This window comes from Lutra lutra, chromosome 11, assembly GCF_902655055.1.
Source record: "Lutra lutra chromosome 11, mLutLut1.2, whole genome shotgun sequence".
NCBI classification, from domain to species: domain Eukaryota; kingdom Metazoa; phylum Chordata; class Mammalia; order Carnivora; family Mustelidae; genus Lutra; species Lutra lutra.
Window position 1 is genome coordinate 19,395,219 of NC_062288.1, and position 18,873 is coordinate 19,414,091.

At 44.8% G+C, this 18,873-nt stretch overlaps 2 protein-coding genes across 5 annotated transcripts in view; one reads left to right on the plus strand and one right to left on the minus strand.

The window, feature by feature from the left end:
* The first annotated feature begins 6,878 nt into the window (after positions 1 to 6,878).
* On the plus strand, positions 6,879 to 17,756 carry EFCAB10 (EF-hand calcium binding domain 10). Its single transcript, XM_047695473.1, has 5 exons — positions 6,879 to 6,979; positions 7,288 to 7,726; positions 15,639 to 15,803; positions 15,916 to 16,003; positions 17,675 to 17,756. The coding sequence occupies exons 2-5, from the start codon at positions 7,618 to 7,620 to the stop codon at positions 17,709 to 17,711; spliced, it is 399 nt and encodes a 132-aa protein (XP_047551429.1). The 5' UTR covers positions 6,879 to 6,979; positions 7,288 to 7,617; the 3' UTR covers positions 17,712 to 17,756.
* RINT1 (RAD50 interactor 1) overlaps positions 17,479 to 18,873 on the minus strand; it is a 34,753-nt gene continuing 33,358 nt past the window's right edge. For 3 of the 4 annotated variants that reach the window (XM_047695471.1, XM_047695469.1, XM_047695472.1), the window contains one exon: positions 17,479 to 18,047. In XM_047695471.1, the coding sequence (XP_047551427.1) occupies positions 17,855 to 18,047 (193 nt within the window). In that variant the 3' untranslated portion in view covers positions 17,479 to 17,854. The remainder of the gene's footprint in view (positions 18,048 to 18,873) is intronic. The other variant, XR_007121574.1, reaches the window with a different exon arrangement.

Below are 18,873 nucleotides of genomic sequence, written 5' to 3' on the forward strand. Positions count from 1 at the left end.
GTTATCAGAATGGGGTAAAGGCAGAGAGCCCCAGAGAAGTGAAGCAAACAGGGAGGAAACCATGATTCGGGAGCTTTTCTTTTGGAAAAAAATCAGATGCATGTTTTTGGTTTTGTTTGCAATTTTTGCAAGTCTTTTGGTTCTGTCCAACTCAATAAACTGAGACAAATTTGCTATGGACTAGATGCACCGCCCTGAGTATGTGACTGACTGAATCAGTGGAGAGAGTGCCCCCAGGGGCACTCACCTTCAAACGCTTGGCAGGATGTTCCCTCCAGGTCTACACTGAACCCAGCGCTGTTCAACATTTTAATTAATGAATTGGCATTCAAAGTAACCTTGTGAATTAAAGCCTTGAATACCAACAGACGGCTTTGTAGAATAGCTCTTACTTTGGGGGGCACAAGGGAGGTTTCTGGTGCTGGAAGTGTTCTGTATCTTGACCTGGGAACTTGTTACATGAATATAATTATTGGTGAAATATTTATCAGGTTGTAGGCTCAAGACTGGTTCATTTCACTGTGCACTTTGAGGTTGAAAAGTTTACACACAGACACGAAAAGTAAATGGCAGACTTGGAGCGATAATTGTGTCGGCAGAAAGAAGAAAGTTGCAAAGCGGTTTAAGAAGAATGCTGATGAGAGGCCTGCTTTCTCCCCAGCTCCCCCTAGGGGCGGCAGGTGCCACAGAGGGGAAGGGGCAGAAATGGGCTGAAAATGGAGAAGGGCGTGAAAAGTCTCATAGGAGGTTGTTGGACCCCGGGGATCCCGGTCACCTCCCCCATGCAGCCAAGCAACTACTCTTTCCCTACCTGCCCAGCTGGAGCCAGAAGGGGTATTTTCTAGAAAAATGGAATGGGATAATGAGATTCAGGATTCCGGGTTACCAGGCTCAGCGGAGAAAGTTAGCATCAGATGGGATGGGGGCTGGGATGAGGCATGAACTCCTCTCCTCTCATCATTTTAATTTGTTACCATTTGGGTGTATTGCTTTGATATTTTTAAAATTTAGGTAAGCAAATACCTAAAATACCAGAGGCCTAAGTAATGAGGAAATATAATGAAGCCATGAGGTAATCTCACATTTGTGCTTGACAGAGTACAGTGTTTGGCTCTGGGCGTGAAAACTTGAAAAGTCTGGAAATAGGACCAGAGAAAAACGGCAAGTGAGGGGCACCTGGGTGGCTCAGTTGGTTAAGCATCTGCCTTTGGCTCAGGTCATGATCCCAAGGTCCTGGGATGGAGCCCCACATTGGGCTCCCTGCTTAGTGGGGAGTCTGCTTCTCCCTCTGCCTCTGTGTGCTCACTCTAGTTCTCTCTCTCTCAAATAAATACATAAATAAATCTTTAAAAAAATAACTGAAAGTGAGCAAGTATAATTGATTACAATGAATGCACTTTCTGGAGGTGGTTAAAAATGGACCGCAGGGGGTGGGGGATGCTTTAAACGCAGTCCTTCCCACCAGCCATGTTGAGTTGGAAATTCACGTGGGTTACCCTGACATTCAGGTGCTTTTTCTTTCAAACCATGTATATTTCATGCTTCCTTGGACTTTAAATTTACCTTTAGGTGTCCCCTTAGAGTTCCAAGGAGCTGTCTTGTTCAATGCCACATGGTTCTTAAAATAGTGGCAGACATACAATAAATGTTGAATTAAAAAATGAAGCGTTGGGGTACCTGACTGGCTCTGTCGGTGCAGCCTGGGACTCGATCTCAGGGTTGTGGGTTCTAGCCCCATGTTGGGTGTAGAGATTACCTAAAAACAGAATCTTTAAAAAAATAATAATAATGGAGGCATCGATGGTGTGTGGATAAATGTCAAATATTGGGCTTCGGGGAATGCCAGGGGAAGCACTTGATGATTTCTGGGATGTTAATACTCCCACCGTGGCCTACCCATTTTGAGCCATCAGCCCAACTTTGCTGCACACAGAGAGGGAGGAGAGGTGTACAGTTGACTCCAAATGAATCCATTTTGGCCAATGCAACAGGTGTGCTTATGACCAGTAATTCTATATTAATTAATGTCAAACTACATGAAATAATTTAATCCTTTAGTAAGACCAGAAAGGAGAATTTTGATATCCCTTAGAAATGACTAACAATGAAGCCATCCAATTTTTTTTTAACCCCTTTTTATTTGCCTTCTAAACTTGTTTCTGCTGAAAAAGACATTGGGGCAAAGTGGGTCTCTTAGTTTCAAAAAATTATATACAAAGCAATGATCTGTCTTTCCTGTAAAAGCCGTCCCCACTCTGTGGGCTGTGCTCCAAATGCTTCATTTGGAACTGAATATATTCTTCCATTTAAGTGTCATATCAAGGGTGATTGGGTTGCAGGACAAGCCACAAGAGCCCACAGATCCACGATGCACTTGAAGTCACACATCAGTGCAGTAGTGTTGTTTGGGGACATGCATTCTCAGTTTCAGCTAGGGAAGACAGGACCATGTGCCCCCTCGTCACCACCCATGGCCATGAGAGACCACACCCTCCATTCCACCCCACAGGCTGCCAGCTGCGGGCAAGGCTTTTCCATAATTGCATGAGGTGGGTGACATTCTTGTCCCCATTTTACAGTTGAGAAAAACCAAAGCTTGCGGAGGTCAAGTCATTTGGTGAGGACCACACAGCTCATGCACGGGAAGCCTTTTGGGAAAGGGTCCTCGATCCCCCAGGTAAATTGTATAAATAGCAAATCATCTGAGGTCATCCATCATAGAAATAATTTAGAAGCACAAAGAAGGTTTTTCATAAATTTTGTTCTGGGCTTCAATTTGGTGGACCTAATTCAAGCTTCAGCAGACCCAGTCAGTGGGATGGAAGTTAAATTTAGTCTCAGTTTATAAAATGAAGCTCCGTTTATATGATATTCTGAAATACAGAAGTATCCTCAAAAATGAAACAGAACTGGGGTGCCCGCCTGGCTCGGTCAGGAGAGCATGCAACTTTTGATCTTGCGGTCATGAGTTCAAGGCCCATGTTGGGTGTAGAGATTACTTTTTTTTTTTTTTAAGATTTTATTCATTTATTTGACAGAGAGATCACAAGCAGGCAGAGAGGCAGGCAGAGAGAGAGGAGGAAGCAGGCTCCCCGCTGAGCAGAGAGCCCGATGCGGGGCTCGATCCCAGGACTCTGAGATCATGACCTGAGCCGAAGGCAGCGGCCTAACCCACTGAGCCACCCAGGCGCCCCTAGAGATTACTTTTTAAACAAAAAGTGAAACAGGACAGAAAAAGAAAAAAGAATTCAGGTAAAAACTAGTGAAATGCAAATGAGGTCTATGCCCCAGTGAATAGTATGTACCAGTGTTGATTTCCTAGTTCTATGGTGATGTTCTTTTTTTTTTTTTTTTTAAGATTTTATATATTTGACAGAGAGAGACAGCAAGGGGGGAAACACAAGCAGGGGGAGTAAGAGAGGGAGAAGCAGGCTTCCCGCTGAGCAAGGAGCCCAATTCGGGGCTCGATCCCAGGACCCTGAGATCATGACCTGAGCCAAAGGCAGACACTCAACGACCGAGTCACCCAGGCGCCCTGATGGTGATGTTCTATGGTTATGTGATGTATTGTCATTGGGAAGAGCCAAAGGAAGGCCACATGGAAATTTCTACACTGTTTTTTTTTTTTAAGATTTTATTTATTTATTTATTTATTTGAGAGGGAGAGAGAGAAGGCAATTGAGCAAGAGAGCATAAGAATGGAGAGGGGCAGAAGGAGAGGGAGGTGGTTAAGTTACAGACTCCCTGCTGAGCAAGGAGCCTGGACCCTGGGATCATGACCTGAACCGAAGGCAGACACCTAACCAACTGAGCCACCCAGGTGCCCCTTACCCTCCTTTTTAACAGCAAGCAAAACTCCTAGCTGAGGCATCTCTGACTTACTCCTGGTTGAAACAGAAAACAGAGAGGAGTCACCCACAATCTGTTGTGGAGGCTCAGCTTCCCCCTTATACAATGGCCCCCGACACACACACTGGCCCCGTGAGCTACACATCCCCGGTGCACGGAGAGATTGGCAAATCTGACACCAAAGCCCACGCCCTTGTGCTAGTGGTCCACAAACAGGGTGACCAGGTGCTCAGCTGACCTGGGACTCTCCTAGTCTTGTGATGATAAAGTTTCCCAGAACCGGCCCCCTAGGGGTCCTGGGAAAACAAGGGGGGTTAGTCACTCTGTGCTCTAGAACTACCCAGGAAGCTGTTAGGAAAAGCTCTGATGCCTGAGATAGCCCCGCCACGTGCCCGGTGTCTGTGGAGCAATCACATCAGGGTCCCTGCAGGGGAAGGAACAGACGCTGTGTTTGTAGAAAGCTCCCGGGAGATTCCCGCGTGTGTCCTGCATGGAGACGGGCGGGACTCTACTCTCGGGGATCCTGAGCAATGTTACTCAGACCTTCAGCGCAGGCCTCCCAGGTGGCCATCAGGCAGGGTCTCAGTCCTGCCCGAGCACCAGGCTCACCCTGGGGGGCCTTTCATAACCACCAGTTTGGGGAGGTAAAATGGCACAGCCACTGGGGAAAATGGTTTGGCATTTTCTCAAAATACTGCACTTCCCATATGATCCAGCAGTCCACTCCTAGCTCTTACCCTGAGATGAACTCACGTGCCCAACCCAGATCCATATGCCGATGTTTATGTCAGATCTGTTTGTCATAGCTCCGCCGTCCCTGAAGTCCTACTCAGCACCAGCACGGGATGAGGTACGGCGCCGTGCAACGACACGGGTGAGTCTCAAAACATAATTATATTGAGGGACGCCCGGGTGGCTCCGTTGGCTAAGTGTCTGCCTTTAGCTCAGGTCATGATCCCAGGGTCCTGGGATCGAGTCCTACATTGGGCTCCTTGCTCAGCGGGGAGTCTGCTTCTCTCTCTGCCTCTGCTGCTCCCCCTGCTTGTGCTCTCTCTCTCTCTCTGACAAATAAATAAATAAAATGTTTAAAAAAATTATATCGAGTGAAAGACACTCACTGAGCCAAAACAAGAACAGCAAACCCACGCCGTGTGGCTCCATTTATATAAAATTCAGAAAATGTAAACTAATCTAGAGGAATAACTAGCAGGTCAGTGGTTACCTGGCGATGGGGGAGCAGGGTGGAGGAGGGGTGAGGGGGAGGAACTAGAAAGGGGCACAGGGCAACCTTTGGGGGTTATAGATATGTTTCTCGTCTCGACTGCAGTCATGGTTTCATGGATGTATATTTATCAATGAGTAAACCTTAAAGATGTGCAGTTTATTTATTTATTTTTAAATTTATTTGACAGAGATCACAAGTAGGCAGAGAGGCAGGCAGGGCGGCGGGGCAGGGGAAGCAGGCTCCGGGCTGAGCAAAGAGCCCAATGCGGGGCTTGATCCCAGGACCCTGAGATCATGACCCGAGCCAAAGGCAGAGGCTTTAACCCACTGAGCCACCCAGGCACCCCAGATGTGCAGTTTTTTAAATGTTAATTATACCTCAATCCTTGCTTTTAAAGCAACAACAACAGAACTACCAATGTTCATGCCCCAATTCAAGAGATTCCATTTCGTGCGTCTAGAATGGGGCCCCGCCTCCAGTACTCTCTAAAGAACCCGGTTGGTTCTAAGGTGCAGTTGTGACTGCGAACCACCGCCTTCATGTCTTCCAACTGGAGTTACTCTCCCAAACCACTAAAGGGTTAGCAATAACAAGGAGAGGGGCGAGGGGGAAGTCGAAGGGATGGTGACGCATTAGGATGGCGATGTTGATGACGGTGGTTAATTAAGCCCAAATTGCCTTAAGAGATGGCACCAGCATGGGGCACCTGGCTGGCTCAGTCTGCTAAGCATCCGCCTTTGGGTCAGGTCACGATCCCAGGGTTTTGGGATCGAGCCCCACCTCGAGCCCTGCATGGAGCTCCCCGCTCAGCGGGGTGTCTGCTTCTCCCTCTGCCCTCCCCCCTGCTCACGCTCAGGCACACACACTCTCAAATAAGTAAAATCTTGAGAGAGAGGAAAGGCATCAACAGAAATAGCTGGTCCACTAGGTGGCATCTGGATACTTCTCTTTAGCATCACTTCCGTGGGAATAGTAAGAGGGAGCACTGGGCACAGGAACGCAGCCAGGCCTTTTGGAACAGAAGACAGTCAGGAAGACGTCCGCAGGGTCCAGCGTGCAGCCTGCCTCCACAGTCACAGAAGATCGGACCGCTGCATTTCCAGGTCAAGGTTCTAGGTCGTCTGAGGTTCCAAGAGCAGAGCTATTTATTCAGGGCACGAGTAACCCAGGGAGAGTAAGTGAAGCTCTCACAGGGAGGACCAAATGTCTTGAGCTTAGAGCACCAGGCAGAAATCACCGTCTCCAATGGACCACCACGCAGTCTTCTCTTCCTCCATTAAAGAACAGTCCTGACATTTTAAAGATTTTATTCATTTATTTGAGAGAAAGAGAGAGAGAGAGAGAGAGAGAGAGAGAGAGAGAGCACAAGCCAGGAAAGAGCAGAGGGAGAGGGACAAGCAAACTCCACCGGGAGCACGAAGCCGCATATGGGGCTCTATCCCACAACACATGGGATCATGACCTGAGCCAAAGATGCCCAACCAACTGAGCCACCCAGGCTCCCCAATCCATTGTGTTCTTGATGAATTTGGGGGCCGTCAGTGTTTGTTATTATGAAGAGTGCTGCTGTGAACATTCTTGTGCACATATCCAGGTACACCTGTCCAAGAGCTGCTCTCTGAGTGCAGAAACATGCTTGCATTATCAAGATAATTCCAAATCGATTGTCCAAAGTGGGTGTTCCAATTTGGGCTCCCGTCATCACTGTTTTGTCGCAGTGTATCCTTGCCAGCTCGATATTGTCCAACTTCCTAACTATGACCAGTCTGCTACATGTAAACTGGCATTTTCTTGTAGTTTTGTTTACAGGATTGTCGAAGAGGCCGGGAATATTTTCGTATGTTTATTGGCCATTTGTCTTTTCTCTCCTTGAAGTGCCTGTCCTGGGATAACTCCCTGTTGACGGTAAGGCCACAGGCTTCCGAGCCTGGCCCTCAAGGACAGAAGTCCCAGCCTAGAGTCCAGTTTCCGAGGCAAACCGATGACTGAAGCGCGGGCCCCGCTATGCACCTGCATCCCGTCGTACTCAGTGACTCTCCCTCAACACTACTGTCAGGTGTCTTTGACACGATCCCTCAGCGCAGCCTAGTTAAGCTTCAGAGACGTTGGCGCTCAGGATCCCAGCACGCTTCCCGACCCGCAGCCCAGGGCAGAGAGCCGGCGGACTCCTGCCCCGATTTAGGACTCTCCCTGCATGCTCTCTAATTCCCCAGGTTCATCCTATGTTATTAGAACCTGAGGTCTCAGTCCCTGGATCAACAGGCACTGGGTTAGGTGCTCGAGACAAAAACAGGAAAAGCCGATCAGGCCCAGCCCTCCGCCCAGCGGGGGAACCGGACCCTCCTCCCGCCAGGGGCTCTGCACCGGCCACCCTCAGCCTCCGCGCAGGCGCCACCCCACGCCGCCCCAGGCTTCCTCTCCGCGAGGAAGTGGAGAACTCCGGTCTCAGGTCGCCCCCGAAGGCCGACCGCGCGGGGCGGAGCGGGTGGAGCCCAACGGCCCCGACGCCGCCTGGTCGCCTAGCAACGCCCCCACGCTGAGCCATGCAGGCCGGAGGCAGCAGGGAGCTGGAGGCCAGGAGTTACTTGGAAAAACACCGGATTATGGAGTTGCTGAACTATCTCACCAGCACCCTACTCTTTTTCCGGCCGGGTAAGAGTCTTGCCTACCGCTCGGCTTTCGTTCCCACCCGCCTCCCTGCCCTGGCGGTTCCCAGAAACTCCCGGTACCGCCCTCCCTGCGCGCACGCACCGCCGGGCCGCTCGCCTTCCCCGGACCCCGCAGCACGCACTCCCCGCCCGGCCTCTCGGCGGCTGTGGCCCTCAGTCAAGCGAGTACTGGTTGAACGGCCTCTTTTGTGCCGGCCACTGGCCAGGTGCGCGGGGCTCACGTAGGGGGAGGCTCGCGGCGGGTGGGGAGAGGCTCGGGGGAGGGTCGTCCTTAACACTAGCGGAGTGTGGGCGAGGGCCTGCACGTCAGGGTCCTCTTCTGGAGAATGGGGGAACAGTACCGAGCTGTGGACACGTGGGGAAGATTGAAAGGGTAATATATAAGTTAACCCTACGGCTGGCAACCATCACGTGTTTCATTTCGATTTTTATAAAAGTATATGCGTATGGGGTTTAAAAGTCAAAAAGCACCCCAAGGCTTATAGAGAAAAACAGCATTTCCCTCCCTGCCCCAGATTCCTGTTGTAAAGAATGATTGCCAACTCCTTGATATTTCTAGATCACAGACTTCACTGCTACTTACAAATGTCCCCTCAGCCCCCGGGGTTTAGATTTAGCTTTATACTGTGTAGGAGGAAACGTCAGCTCGTTTACAGACATGCATGTACACTTACACCTGTTCCCACTCATCCCCACCTTCCCAGTAAAATTATAATTCAGTTTTGGTGTGGCCAGCATTTAGAATGTGCATTATTATTATTAGGCAAATATCCACAGCGAATCCGTGTAGCATGCTATGACTGTATTTCCTTTGTTGATTTCCTGGAAATTAGTAATACCACATTTTAAATGTTGACTTAAATTTTGTGTCATTACTACTCAGTCATCGATATTCTCTTTTTGTCGCAAGCAGAGCTCCCCTCTAGGTAGGACAGGAAGAGTCTAGGAGAGGAGAGTCATGGTGTAACCACTCCCCTACCCCAGGGCATCCCCCAGCTCTGTCTTCTTGCTCCGGACTAGACTGATGGCCCAGCTGCACTGCTGTGTGGCTGTAATTCAGGGGTTTCCCTCTCTCTTCTCAGACCTTAACCTTTTCACCTCTCTCCTCTGCTTACAGCCTGTTTTATGGTGCTTGGGTCTCTTTCCCCCACCCCCACCCGCACTTTTTTTTTTTTTTTTTTTGCCTTTTCTCCCCTCCTCTAGAGGACAGACCAAGGAGCCTGCTTCCTTGGAGCGGTAAATATTTTGAGAACTCACGTGTATGGTAGTGTCTCATCCTACACTCAAACATGATAACTAGGGTAGATACAATTCTCAGAAAGTACTGCCTTCAGAATTTGGAGGGCTGTGCCCCTTCGTCTTCTGATTGCCACAGTTGTTCTGAAGAGTCTGATGGCATGACGTCATCAGATTCTTGACCTGTTTAATGAAGACTTTTTCTCTCTTCTGGAAGTTTTATTTTATCCCTGTTGTTCTCTCTCTCTCTTTTTTTTTAAATACATGTCCTCCTTTTTTTTTTTTTTTTTTTTTGCTGGGTCTCCATGCCGGGCTCTAGGGCTCAGTGCCAGGACCCTGAGACCATGACCTGAGCTGAAAGCAGAGGCTTAACCCACTGAGCCACCCAGGCACCCTTTATCCCTATTGTTCTAAATGTTTATATGCCTTGAAGTGGGTTTGTTTTTCTTTGTTTTCTCATTCACTGTGTTAGTAGGTACTTTGTGGTCTTTTTTTAGTTTGTAGATTTTTTTTTTTTTCCCGTTTCCTGCTTCTTTTCTGGCCTTTTTCTCTCAAGCTCTTTCTAATGTCAACCAATGTAGTATCTCAAGGATTCGTTTTTTTCCTTTAACATAAAAGGCTTTGAACTCGCCTGGCAAAAGCAGCATTCTCCTCTAGAAGGCATGGTGGGGGAAAGAGAATCTAAGATAAAGACAAATTTTCGGGCACCTGGGTGGCTCAGTTGGTTGAGCATCTGCCTTCAGCTCAGGTCATGATCCTGGCGTCCAGGGATCGAGTCCCACATCAGGCTCCCTGCTCAGCAGGGAGTCTGCTTCTCTCTCTGACTCTTACCCCTCTCATGCTCTCTCCCTTTCTCTCTCTCTCTCTCTCTCTCCAATAAATAAATAAATAATAAATAAAAAGACAAATTTTCTCAGCAGAGGATAGGAAGGGGAGGTCTGGTAGTAGTTACACAATTGATATTGTAATCCTATCCCGTTCATAATTTAAATAATTATCAATGTAAGAAACTGAGATGCTGTTACGCCCTGTAACAATGTGAACTTTTTCTTTTTATTTATTTATTTATTTTTTAAAGATTTTATTTATTTATTTGAGAGAGATCACAAGTAGGCAGAGAGGAAGGCAGAGAGAGAGGCGGGGGGCGGGGGGGAGCAGGCTCCCCGCTGAGCAGAGAGCCCTATATGGGGCTTGATCCCTGGACTATGGGATCATGACCTGAGCCAAAGGCAGAGGCTTAACCCACTGAGCCACCCAGGCGCCCCGAACTTTTTCTTTTTTAAAGATTTTATTTATTTATTTGAGAGAGAGGGAGCAAGCACAAGCAGGGGGGAGGGTCAGAGGGGGAAGCAGAGTCCCTGCTGAGCCGAGAGCCAGATGTGGGACTTTATCCCAGGACCCTGAGATCATGACCCAAGCTGAAGGCAGACAGTTAACCGACTGAGCCATCTAGGCACCCCACAATGTAAACTTCTTGAAACATCTTTACAAACTCCAAAGGGAGTGGGGAGGGGCCGGAAAAAGATGAGGAAATACTGAGGAGAAGCTAAGGAAGAGTTTGGCTGGTGTCCAGAGTATAGAGCAATGCCTCTCCAAGGTTCCTGCCCAGATTCTCCTAATGGCAGAGAAGAGGGGACTTGTACCTTTGGTATCTGAGACCTTAGCCTGCTGCTGCCTGACAAGTTTCTTTGGAGTCACTTGTATTACCATAAAAATTTACAAGTTTTGTTCTACAGAAATACCCATTTCTTACTATAAATGTTTCACATTACTCACTAGAGTATGATTGATTCTCAGGAAGAAACATTATCTTTACCTCGGGTCTATCCGAAGCCTCTGGCATTATGACATGGATTCCAGTTTGAAAAGCTTGGATCTTAAAGGGATTTATGGGGGCGCTTGGGGGGCTCAGTGCGTTAAAGCCTCTGCCTTCGGCTTGGGTCATGATCTCAGGGTCCTGGGATCGAGCCCCGCATCTGGCTCTCTGCTCAGCAGGGAGCCTGCTTCCTCCTCTCTCTCTCTGCCTGCCTCTCTGCCTACTTGTGATCTCTGTCGAACAAATAAATAAAATCTTTTAAAAAAATAAAAAAATTTTAAAAAGGGATTTATGGAAAATAAGTCTAGGCAGTTTGATTGTGTTACTACTGTTGAGGGAACAGGTCTACAATCCCACATCCTCAACTCCAGAATTCTATCAGCTCTGGAAACTAACAGATTTTCATAACTCATTTAACAGCAAAACCTAACATGACCTGAAGTCATTCGGTAGGAAAATGTGTCACTTCCTAGCGACAATTCTGTGCTAGGGAGGGAGGGAGTATAAATGCTTAGGAGAGGCCTTTAATAGAATTAAAATTTCATTTTAAAAAAAGAGACAGTTGTAGTAACCTAGGTGAGAGATATTGCTATGGGAATGGTTAAATGAGGATAAGATACCTTTGAGAGTTACGGAGGAGGAAAATCTCAACAGAGACCATCATGCTGACAAGGTTTGGGGTTTCCAGATGCTTCCCATATTTGAGTTAGTAGAGTGCTCCCTACTAACTCCCTACTAACTCCTAGAAACTAGGCTTTACTGCACATTTTAGGGAGCACATTAGGGATTCATGCTAGCCGTGGTCTTAGGGAACTGATGGTTATGGGGAATACCAGGCCCATAGTGAGGGCTCAACAATTATTAGCATTTATTATTAAGATGTGAACTTGAGGTTTTGTTTTACAAAAACTGAGTGTCATTATCAGCTGACATTTATATAACTTAGGTAGTTAGTAACATTTGGATCTTCCCTTCATGTTTTATTTTAAAATTTTTTTTAAGATTTATTTGTTTGAGAGAGTACGCCGACAAGCAAGGGGAGGGAGAGGAGAGAGAGAATCTCAAGCCAACTCCATGACCAGTGCAGAGCCTGACGTGGGGCCCAATCCCGGGACCCTGAGATGACCTGACCCGAAACCAAGAGTGGGACGCTCAACCAGCTGAGTCAGCCAGGCAGCCCCTCTTCGTGTTTTTAAAAAGTCCTATCTTTAGGGGCAGCTGGCTTCCTCAGTCAGTGGAGCAAATGACTCTTGTTCTCCAGGTTGTGAGTTCAAGCCCCATGTCGGGTAGAGAGATTACTTAAAAATAAAATATTTCTTTAAAGGTAATATTTTTATTACTTCTGTTGTAAGCATTTTCAAAACATTTTTAGAAGCAGGTGGAGTATAAATTATAGACTCTAGACTTAAACATTATAGCATCTCATGTAGTCTAAAGGATATACAGTAAAAATCCTTCATCAGAGAAACACACCAAGTTCCATTAGCATTATTTACTTACTCTGTTCTTAAAAAGAAAAGTAGTAAATTGAAATTCAAACTTGGCCTTTCTTCTTTTTCTGAATTTGGTAAGTAGTTCAGAGAGAAGCGACAGAAGACCACGTACGTGGTGGGATTGCCTTCAGTAACCCAATTGTTTCTATAGTCTGTTAAAATTTGTACAGAAAGGCACAAGAGAGATCTAAAAACGTAATCACAATGTGTGGGTGCTATTTGAATAAGTGTTCATTTTTAAAAGATTTTATTTATCTATTTGACAGAGAAAGACATTGAGAGAGGGAACAGCAGGGGGAGTGGGAGAGGGAGCAGACTCCCTGCTGAGCACGGAGCCCAACATGGGGCTCCATGTTGGACAGGACGCTGAGATCATGATCTGAGCAGAAGTCAGATGCTTAACTGACTGAACCATCCAGGCGCCCCAACTTTTTTATATTTAAAAAGTGTTCTCAATTCATAAAATTTGTGGGACAACCTGATACCATAAGACTCCTAGAAGAAAACACAGGGAAGAAGCTCCCTGACACAGGTCTTGGCAATGATTTTTTAGATACACCACCAGAAGCACAAAGAACAAAATGAAAAAACCAACAGCTAGGATTATATCATATTTAAAGCTTCTGCACCACAAAAGAATCAACAAAATGGAAAGGCAACCTATAGGAGAAAATATTTGCAAACTATGTATCATTTAAGATCTAAAATGTATAAAGAACTCCTACAACTCAATAGCAAAAAAATTGATTTAAAAATGGGACACCTGGGTGGCTCAGTCCGTTAAGCATCTGCCTTCAGGTCATGATCCCGGGGTCCTGGGATCGAGTCCCGCATCAGGCACCCTACTTGGCGGGGAGCCTGTTTCGCCCTCTGCCTGCCACTCCCTTGCTCACTCTCACTCTCTATCTGACAAGTAAATAAAATATATATTTTTTAATGGGCAAGGCAGGGCTCCTGGCTGGCTTAGTCAGGAGAACATGGGACTCTTGATCTTGAGGTCATGAGTTTGAGCCCCATGTTGGATGTAGCAATTACTAAAAAAAAAAAAAAAAAAAAAAAAAAGATGCCCAACATCACTAATTATAAGGGAAATGCCACTATGGAAAACAGTATAGAGGTTCCTCAAAAAAATTAAATCAGTGGCGCCTGGGTGGCTCAGTGGGTTAAGCCTCTGCTTTCGGCTCAGGTCATGATCTCAGGGTCCTGGGATTGAGCCCCGCATCGGGCTCTCTGCTCAGGGGGGAGCTTGCTTCCCCCTCTCTCTCTGCCTGCCTCTCTGCCTACTTGTGATCTCTGTCAAATAAATAAATAAAATCTTAAAAAAAAATTAAATCGGAACTACCATATGCCTCAGCAATTCCACTTCTGGGTGTATATCCAAAGGAAATGAAAACAGGGTCTGAAGGAGGTATCTGTGCACTCATGTTTACTGCTGCATAATTCACAAAAGCCAAGGTATGGAAACAGCCCAAGTGTCTGTCTACAGATAAATGAATAATGAAGATGTGGTATATTTGTACAATGGAATGTTATTCAGCCATGAGAAAGAAGGAGATCCTGCCATTTGCAGCGAGGATGCCCCTTGAGGATAGGCTAAATGAGCTAAGTGAGAGAAAGACAAATACTGCAAGACACCACTTATACAGGGAATCTAACAAAGCCAGTTGTAGAAATGGAGTAGAATGGTGAGCGGTGGGGGAGTAGGAGAGCTGTTGTTTGAGGGCAAGTAAGGTAATTCTTGGAAATTAATGCACAGCATAGGGCTTACAGACAGTATCACTGTGTGATAAACACCAAACTTGCTAAGAGACTAGATCTTAAAGAAATATGTGGTAAAGGTGTTAGCGAATACTACAGTGACAATCATATTGCAAATTAAAAATGTACCAAATCAACATATTATGTAAACTTACACAATGCTACATGTCAGTTGTATCTCAAAAGGAGTCCTTATCTGTTAGGGATACATGCTCAAATATTTATTAATGAAATATTATCACTGTAATTGACTTCAAAACAATACAGGAAGAGGAGGCCTGGATGAGATGATGGTGAAATGAGACTGGCCACAAATTTTAAGTTAGAGTGGGTTGACGGGTTCGTTATACTTTCCTGCTTTTATATATTTATGAAATTCTCAAGAAAACGTCTTTTTTTTTTTTTAACATTTTATTTATTTATGTGACAGAAAGAGAAAGAGAGCACAAGTGGCGAGTGGCAGGCAGGAGAGGAAGAAGCAGGCTCCTGGGAGCCTGATGCGGGGCTCGATCCCAGGACTCCGGGATCATGACCTGAGCCGAAGGCAGACGCTTAACCTACTGAGTCACCCAGGCGCCCCATCAGGAAAAAAGTTTTTGAAAGAAATATATAATCACCGTGTGTGTGTGTGTGTGTGTAATGAGTGGCGTTTATCATCTCAGCTGCTCCATCTTAACTTCTGGCTGCTTTTCATCATAACTGGCCGGCATTATTTCTGGAAAGTAGATTGATCTTTTTCCAGCCTCCATGTTGCTCAAATGAAAGCTGGCCTACTTATCCAAACTACTGCTTTTATACGTGAACATTCATCCTTCCTAATTGGAAGACTATATTAACCTAAGAGTCTCTGTTTTTATTTGCATTTGATCCCTTCTTTTTTTTTTTAAGATTTTATTTATTTATTTGACAGAGAGAAATCACAAGTAGGCAGAGAGGCAGGCAGAGAGAGAGGAGGAAGCAGGCTCCCCGCTGAGCAGAAAGCCCGATGTGGGGCTTGAACCCAGGACCTGGGATCATGACCTGAGCCGAAGGCAGCGGCTCAACCCACTGAGCCACCCAGGCGCCCCGCATTTGATCCCTTCTTTTAGCTACTTTGTTCCATGCATCATGTTATACTTTTTTTAAGATTTTATTTATTTGACAGAGAGAGATCGCAAGTCACAAGTAGGCAGAGAGACAGGCAGAGAGAGCGGGGAAAGCAGGCTCCCAGCTGAGCAGAGAGCTCAATGCGGGGCTCGATCCCAGGACCCCGGGATCATGACCTGAGCTGAAGGCAGAGGCTTTAACCCACTGAGCCACCCAGGTACCCCTCATGTTATACTTTTTTTTCCCTCCCCCTCGACGCTTATCTACAAATTAGAATCACCTGAGGAGCTCTTTTTAAAAAAATTCCCAGGTCCCATATCTGGGTAGAGCACTTTGTATATGTAATTAATTGTCTAATGTCTTGTTTTGCTTGTGAGCAAGGTATATGACCCCAGTGCCTAGTACAGTACCTTGAACGTAGTTACTTAATAATTGTTAAATGACTGTTTCCATGTGTGATATATCTTCATTTTATATCAGAAAGAATTGGAACCATTCTTTTACAGAAAAACCAAGAGAGTATTTAATATCTATATTGGAACGACTGAGAATTGCCAAAGTAACAGGCGTGGCTTTTCCTTTCTTTATGGATCACTCTAACATCGTGTCTATGTTTGAGATGATGGATACTTCACATAAAGGCACCATATCATTTGTGCAGTACCGAGAAGGTCAGTATCCCCTACCCATTGAAGTACAGTTTGTGCTCGTTCTTGAACTTTCCTTAGTTGAAAATAATGCTTGCTTCATGAATTTTCCTTTCTTCTTATTCTGACTTTACAGGCCTGAAAACCCTGGGTCTGTTGGATGAAGATGAAGTTTTACAAGATGATGGACATGTGATAACTTTGGAAAAATTCAGATCTGAAGTGTAAGTTTATTTTGACATGGCTGGTATTTAATGGACATGACTTTGAGGTACAAAGACTATAATTTAAAACAGAAGTTCCTTCCTTTTGACAGAAACATTTCATTCCCTTGAAACTTTCAGCTATCTAGAAAGCAAGGAGTGACAGTCAAGTCTGGAATTAGGAAATTCTGGGGCAGACTCATTCTTTTCTCCATGGGAAAGCTCAGCAGTTCTCAAAGAATGAGGGAGAGAAGCACTAGTCTGCTAGAACTTACAGAAAAGCTTTGAGCCCAATACACCAGTTGGAAAATCTCTCTATAAAATATAGAGCAGTAGAAGTTCTCTCAGAACATTTCCTCAAAGTTATTTATCACCAAGTAAATGTTTATCGATGGTAGAAGTTGTAGGGCCTGACTGGCTCAATCAGTAGAGAATGAGACTCTTGATCTCAGGGTCATGAGTTCAAGCCCCATGTTGGGTGCAGGGCTTACTCAAAACAAACAAACAAAAAAAAAAAAACAAAAAAAATCAGTATAAGTCGCATGCCAGCCCAACAATTTTAGATTTCGGGTATTACACTTGAAAAGTACTAACTAAATGCTAAATCAGGAAAAAAAAATAAAATTTGATAGCTGTAGAAGGCTTCTGACCAAGGTAACTCAATGCCTTTAAATATTTTGTTCTCTGAGGATTTATTAATCAAGAAATCATTATGGGGCGCCTGGGTGGCTCAGAGGGTTAAGCCTCTGCCTTCGGCTCAGGTCATGATCTCAGGGTCTTGGGATCGAGCCCCGCATCAGGCTCTCTGCTCAGCAGGGAGCCTGCTTCCTCCTCTCTCTCTCTGCCTGTCTCTCTGCCTACTTGTGATCTCTGTCTGTCAAATAAATAAATAAAATCTTTAAAAAAAAAAAAAAATCATTATGTAACAAAGTCCAGAGTCAGGGAAAAGTTGGAAGAAAAAAAAACTTAGATTCCCAGCTCATTGTTACTTACATAAATATTAAACAAAAACTGCTTAGTTCCCATCCCTACCCTTGCGGGGGAAAGACATAAACAGTGCTCTGGCCTGAAATGTTTCATCCAAAAGAAAAGGCTGTCTACTGTCATATGGAATGGAACTAGGAAGGATTTTATTGATTTTTTTTAAAGGTTTATTTATTTATGAGAGAGAGAGTGTGCACAGGGGTAGGGGGGCAGAGGGAGGGGGAGAACGAGAATCTGCAGCAGACTCCCCACTGAGCTGGGGGCCCAAACCATGGGGCTCGATCCCATGACCCTGAGATCAGGACCCTGAGATCATGACCTAAGCCAAAACCGAGAGTCTGATGCTCACCTACTGAGCTACCTAGGCACCCCTAGGAAGGATTTTAAATGTAAGGACGTTTGTGGAAAATGAGAGCAATTCTGTTTTAGTCACCATCCCATATGTTTTCTTACAGGAAACACAGTGAATTTCCAAACCAAATACAAGAACTTCAATCATAAACATGCATTGATTTTTAAAATATTTATTTGCTGTGTTTGATTATCTATAGTAGTCTCCCTTAATTAGCATAGGAAATTGAAAATTCATTGTAATTTATTATCTCTGCTCTTGTATCTTACTCAACAGACAGACTTAGCATTTATATTTGCAAATGGAATTACTCTGAGTTTTTCTGGCTTCTGAGTTTTCTGTTTTTATTTTCTTAGGAACAAGAGGACTGAGAAAATATGGTCAGCATTTTAATAACACCGTAAGTCCAAGATAATAAATGATTCTATAAAGTTTTCAGTTGTCCAGTTTCATTAATTCAGATCATCATATAACTCGAAATCCAACTGGCTTCCTCTTTGTTAAAAACGAAACACTCCAAAACAAGAAAAGATACATCATTTTCCAGTGTCAGGCCAGTTTGTCCTCAAATGAAGTAGAATCTCAACATCTCGTTGAGCCAGTTTGTAAATTCCAACTTCACTTAAGGCTGCTGTGGCCTGAGGCTGCCCGGAACTGGACTGGAGGACGTCTTTCAGAAGTAGGGCAGAACCGACGTTCAGGTTCAAAACAATACAGGCTTCTTTGACACTGTTAAGAAAAAGAGGAAAAAAGGGCAGGAGGTCCATTATCTGTATCATCCACATTACTCCATAATATATTCATTTTCAGAAACTCAACAACTTCCCTGCACTGCTAGTCCATATGCCTTTTGTAAAAAGTATTGATGGATTTATTTGGCTCTTTTAACACATTAGGACTATGTATTTGTATAGTGTTTATATTTCATTAGATTACTATAATAGGACCATTGTTTTCAATATGTATCTATTACTTCCCAAAATATAATAATGATACTAACATAATAGCCTATTAAATGTAGTTTAGTGTTTAGCTAGATTAGAATATGGGAAGAGAAAATTTCAGATGATTTACTAAAATGAGCAAAAATAAATCTTTCATTTTATAATAACTTTAAAAGGAATACTTTATAATCTCAAATTCCCCCCAATAATTTAAATTTTACATCAGCAATTTTTTTTTTTTTAAGATTTTATTTATTTGACAGAGAGGGATCACATGTAGGCAGAGAGGCAGGCAGAGAGAGAGAGAGAGAGAGAGAGAGGAGGAAGCAGGCTCCCTGCGGAGCAGAGAGCCAGATGCGGGGCTTGATCCCAGGACCATGGGATCATGACCTGAGCCAAAGGCAGAGGCTTTAACCCACTGAGCCACCTAGGCGCCCCTACATCAGCAATTTCTAAAAATGTTCTTACATACATTTATAGTTATGCTTAGAATCAAAATTAATACTAAATATTTAAGAAAACAGATTTTCTTCAGGCCTGGCCTACTACCAGGTATTAAGCATAATTTTAATTTCTTCTACTTCTTGAATATGGCAGAATTGTACTTGTTT

Excerpts from the sequence above, each read along its gene's own strand:
- EFCAB10 (XM_047695473.1), top strand. The coding sequence starts at position 7,618 with ATGCAGGCCGGAGGCAGCAGGGAGCTGGAGGCCAGGAGTTACTTGGAA. Across the intron at positions 15,804-15,915 it reads ATTTGTGCAGTACCGAGAAG|GCCTGAAAACCCTGGGTCTG; the intron begins GTCAGTATCCCC and ends CTGACTTTACAG. Across the intron at positions 16,004-17,674 it reads GAAAAATTCAGATCTGAAGT|GAACAAGAGGACTGAGAAAA; the intron begins GTAAGTTTATTT and ends TTATTTTCTTAG.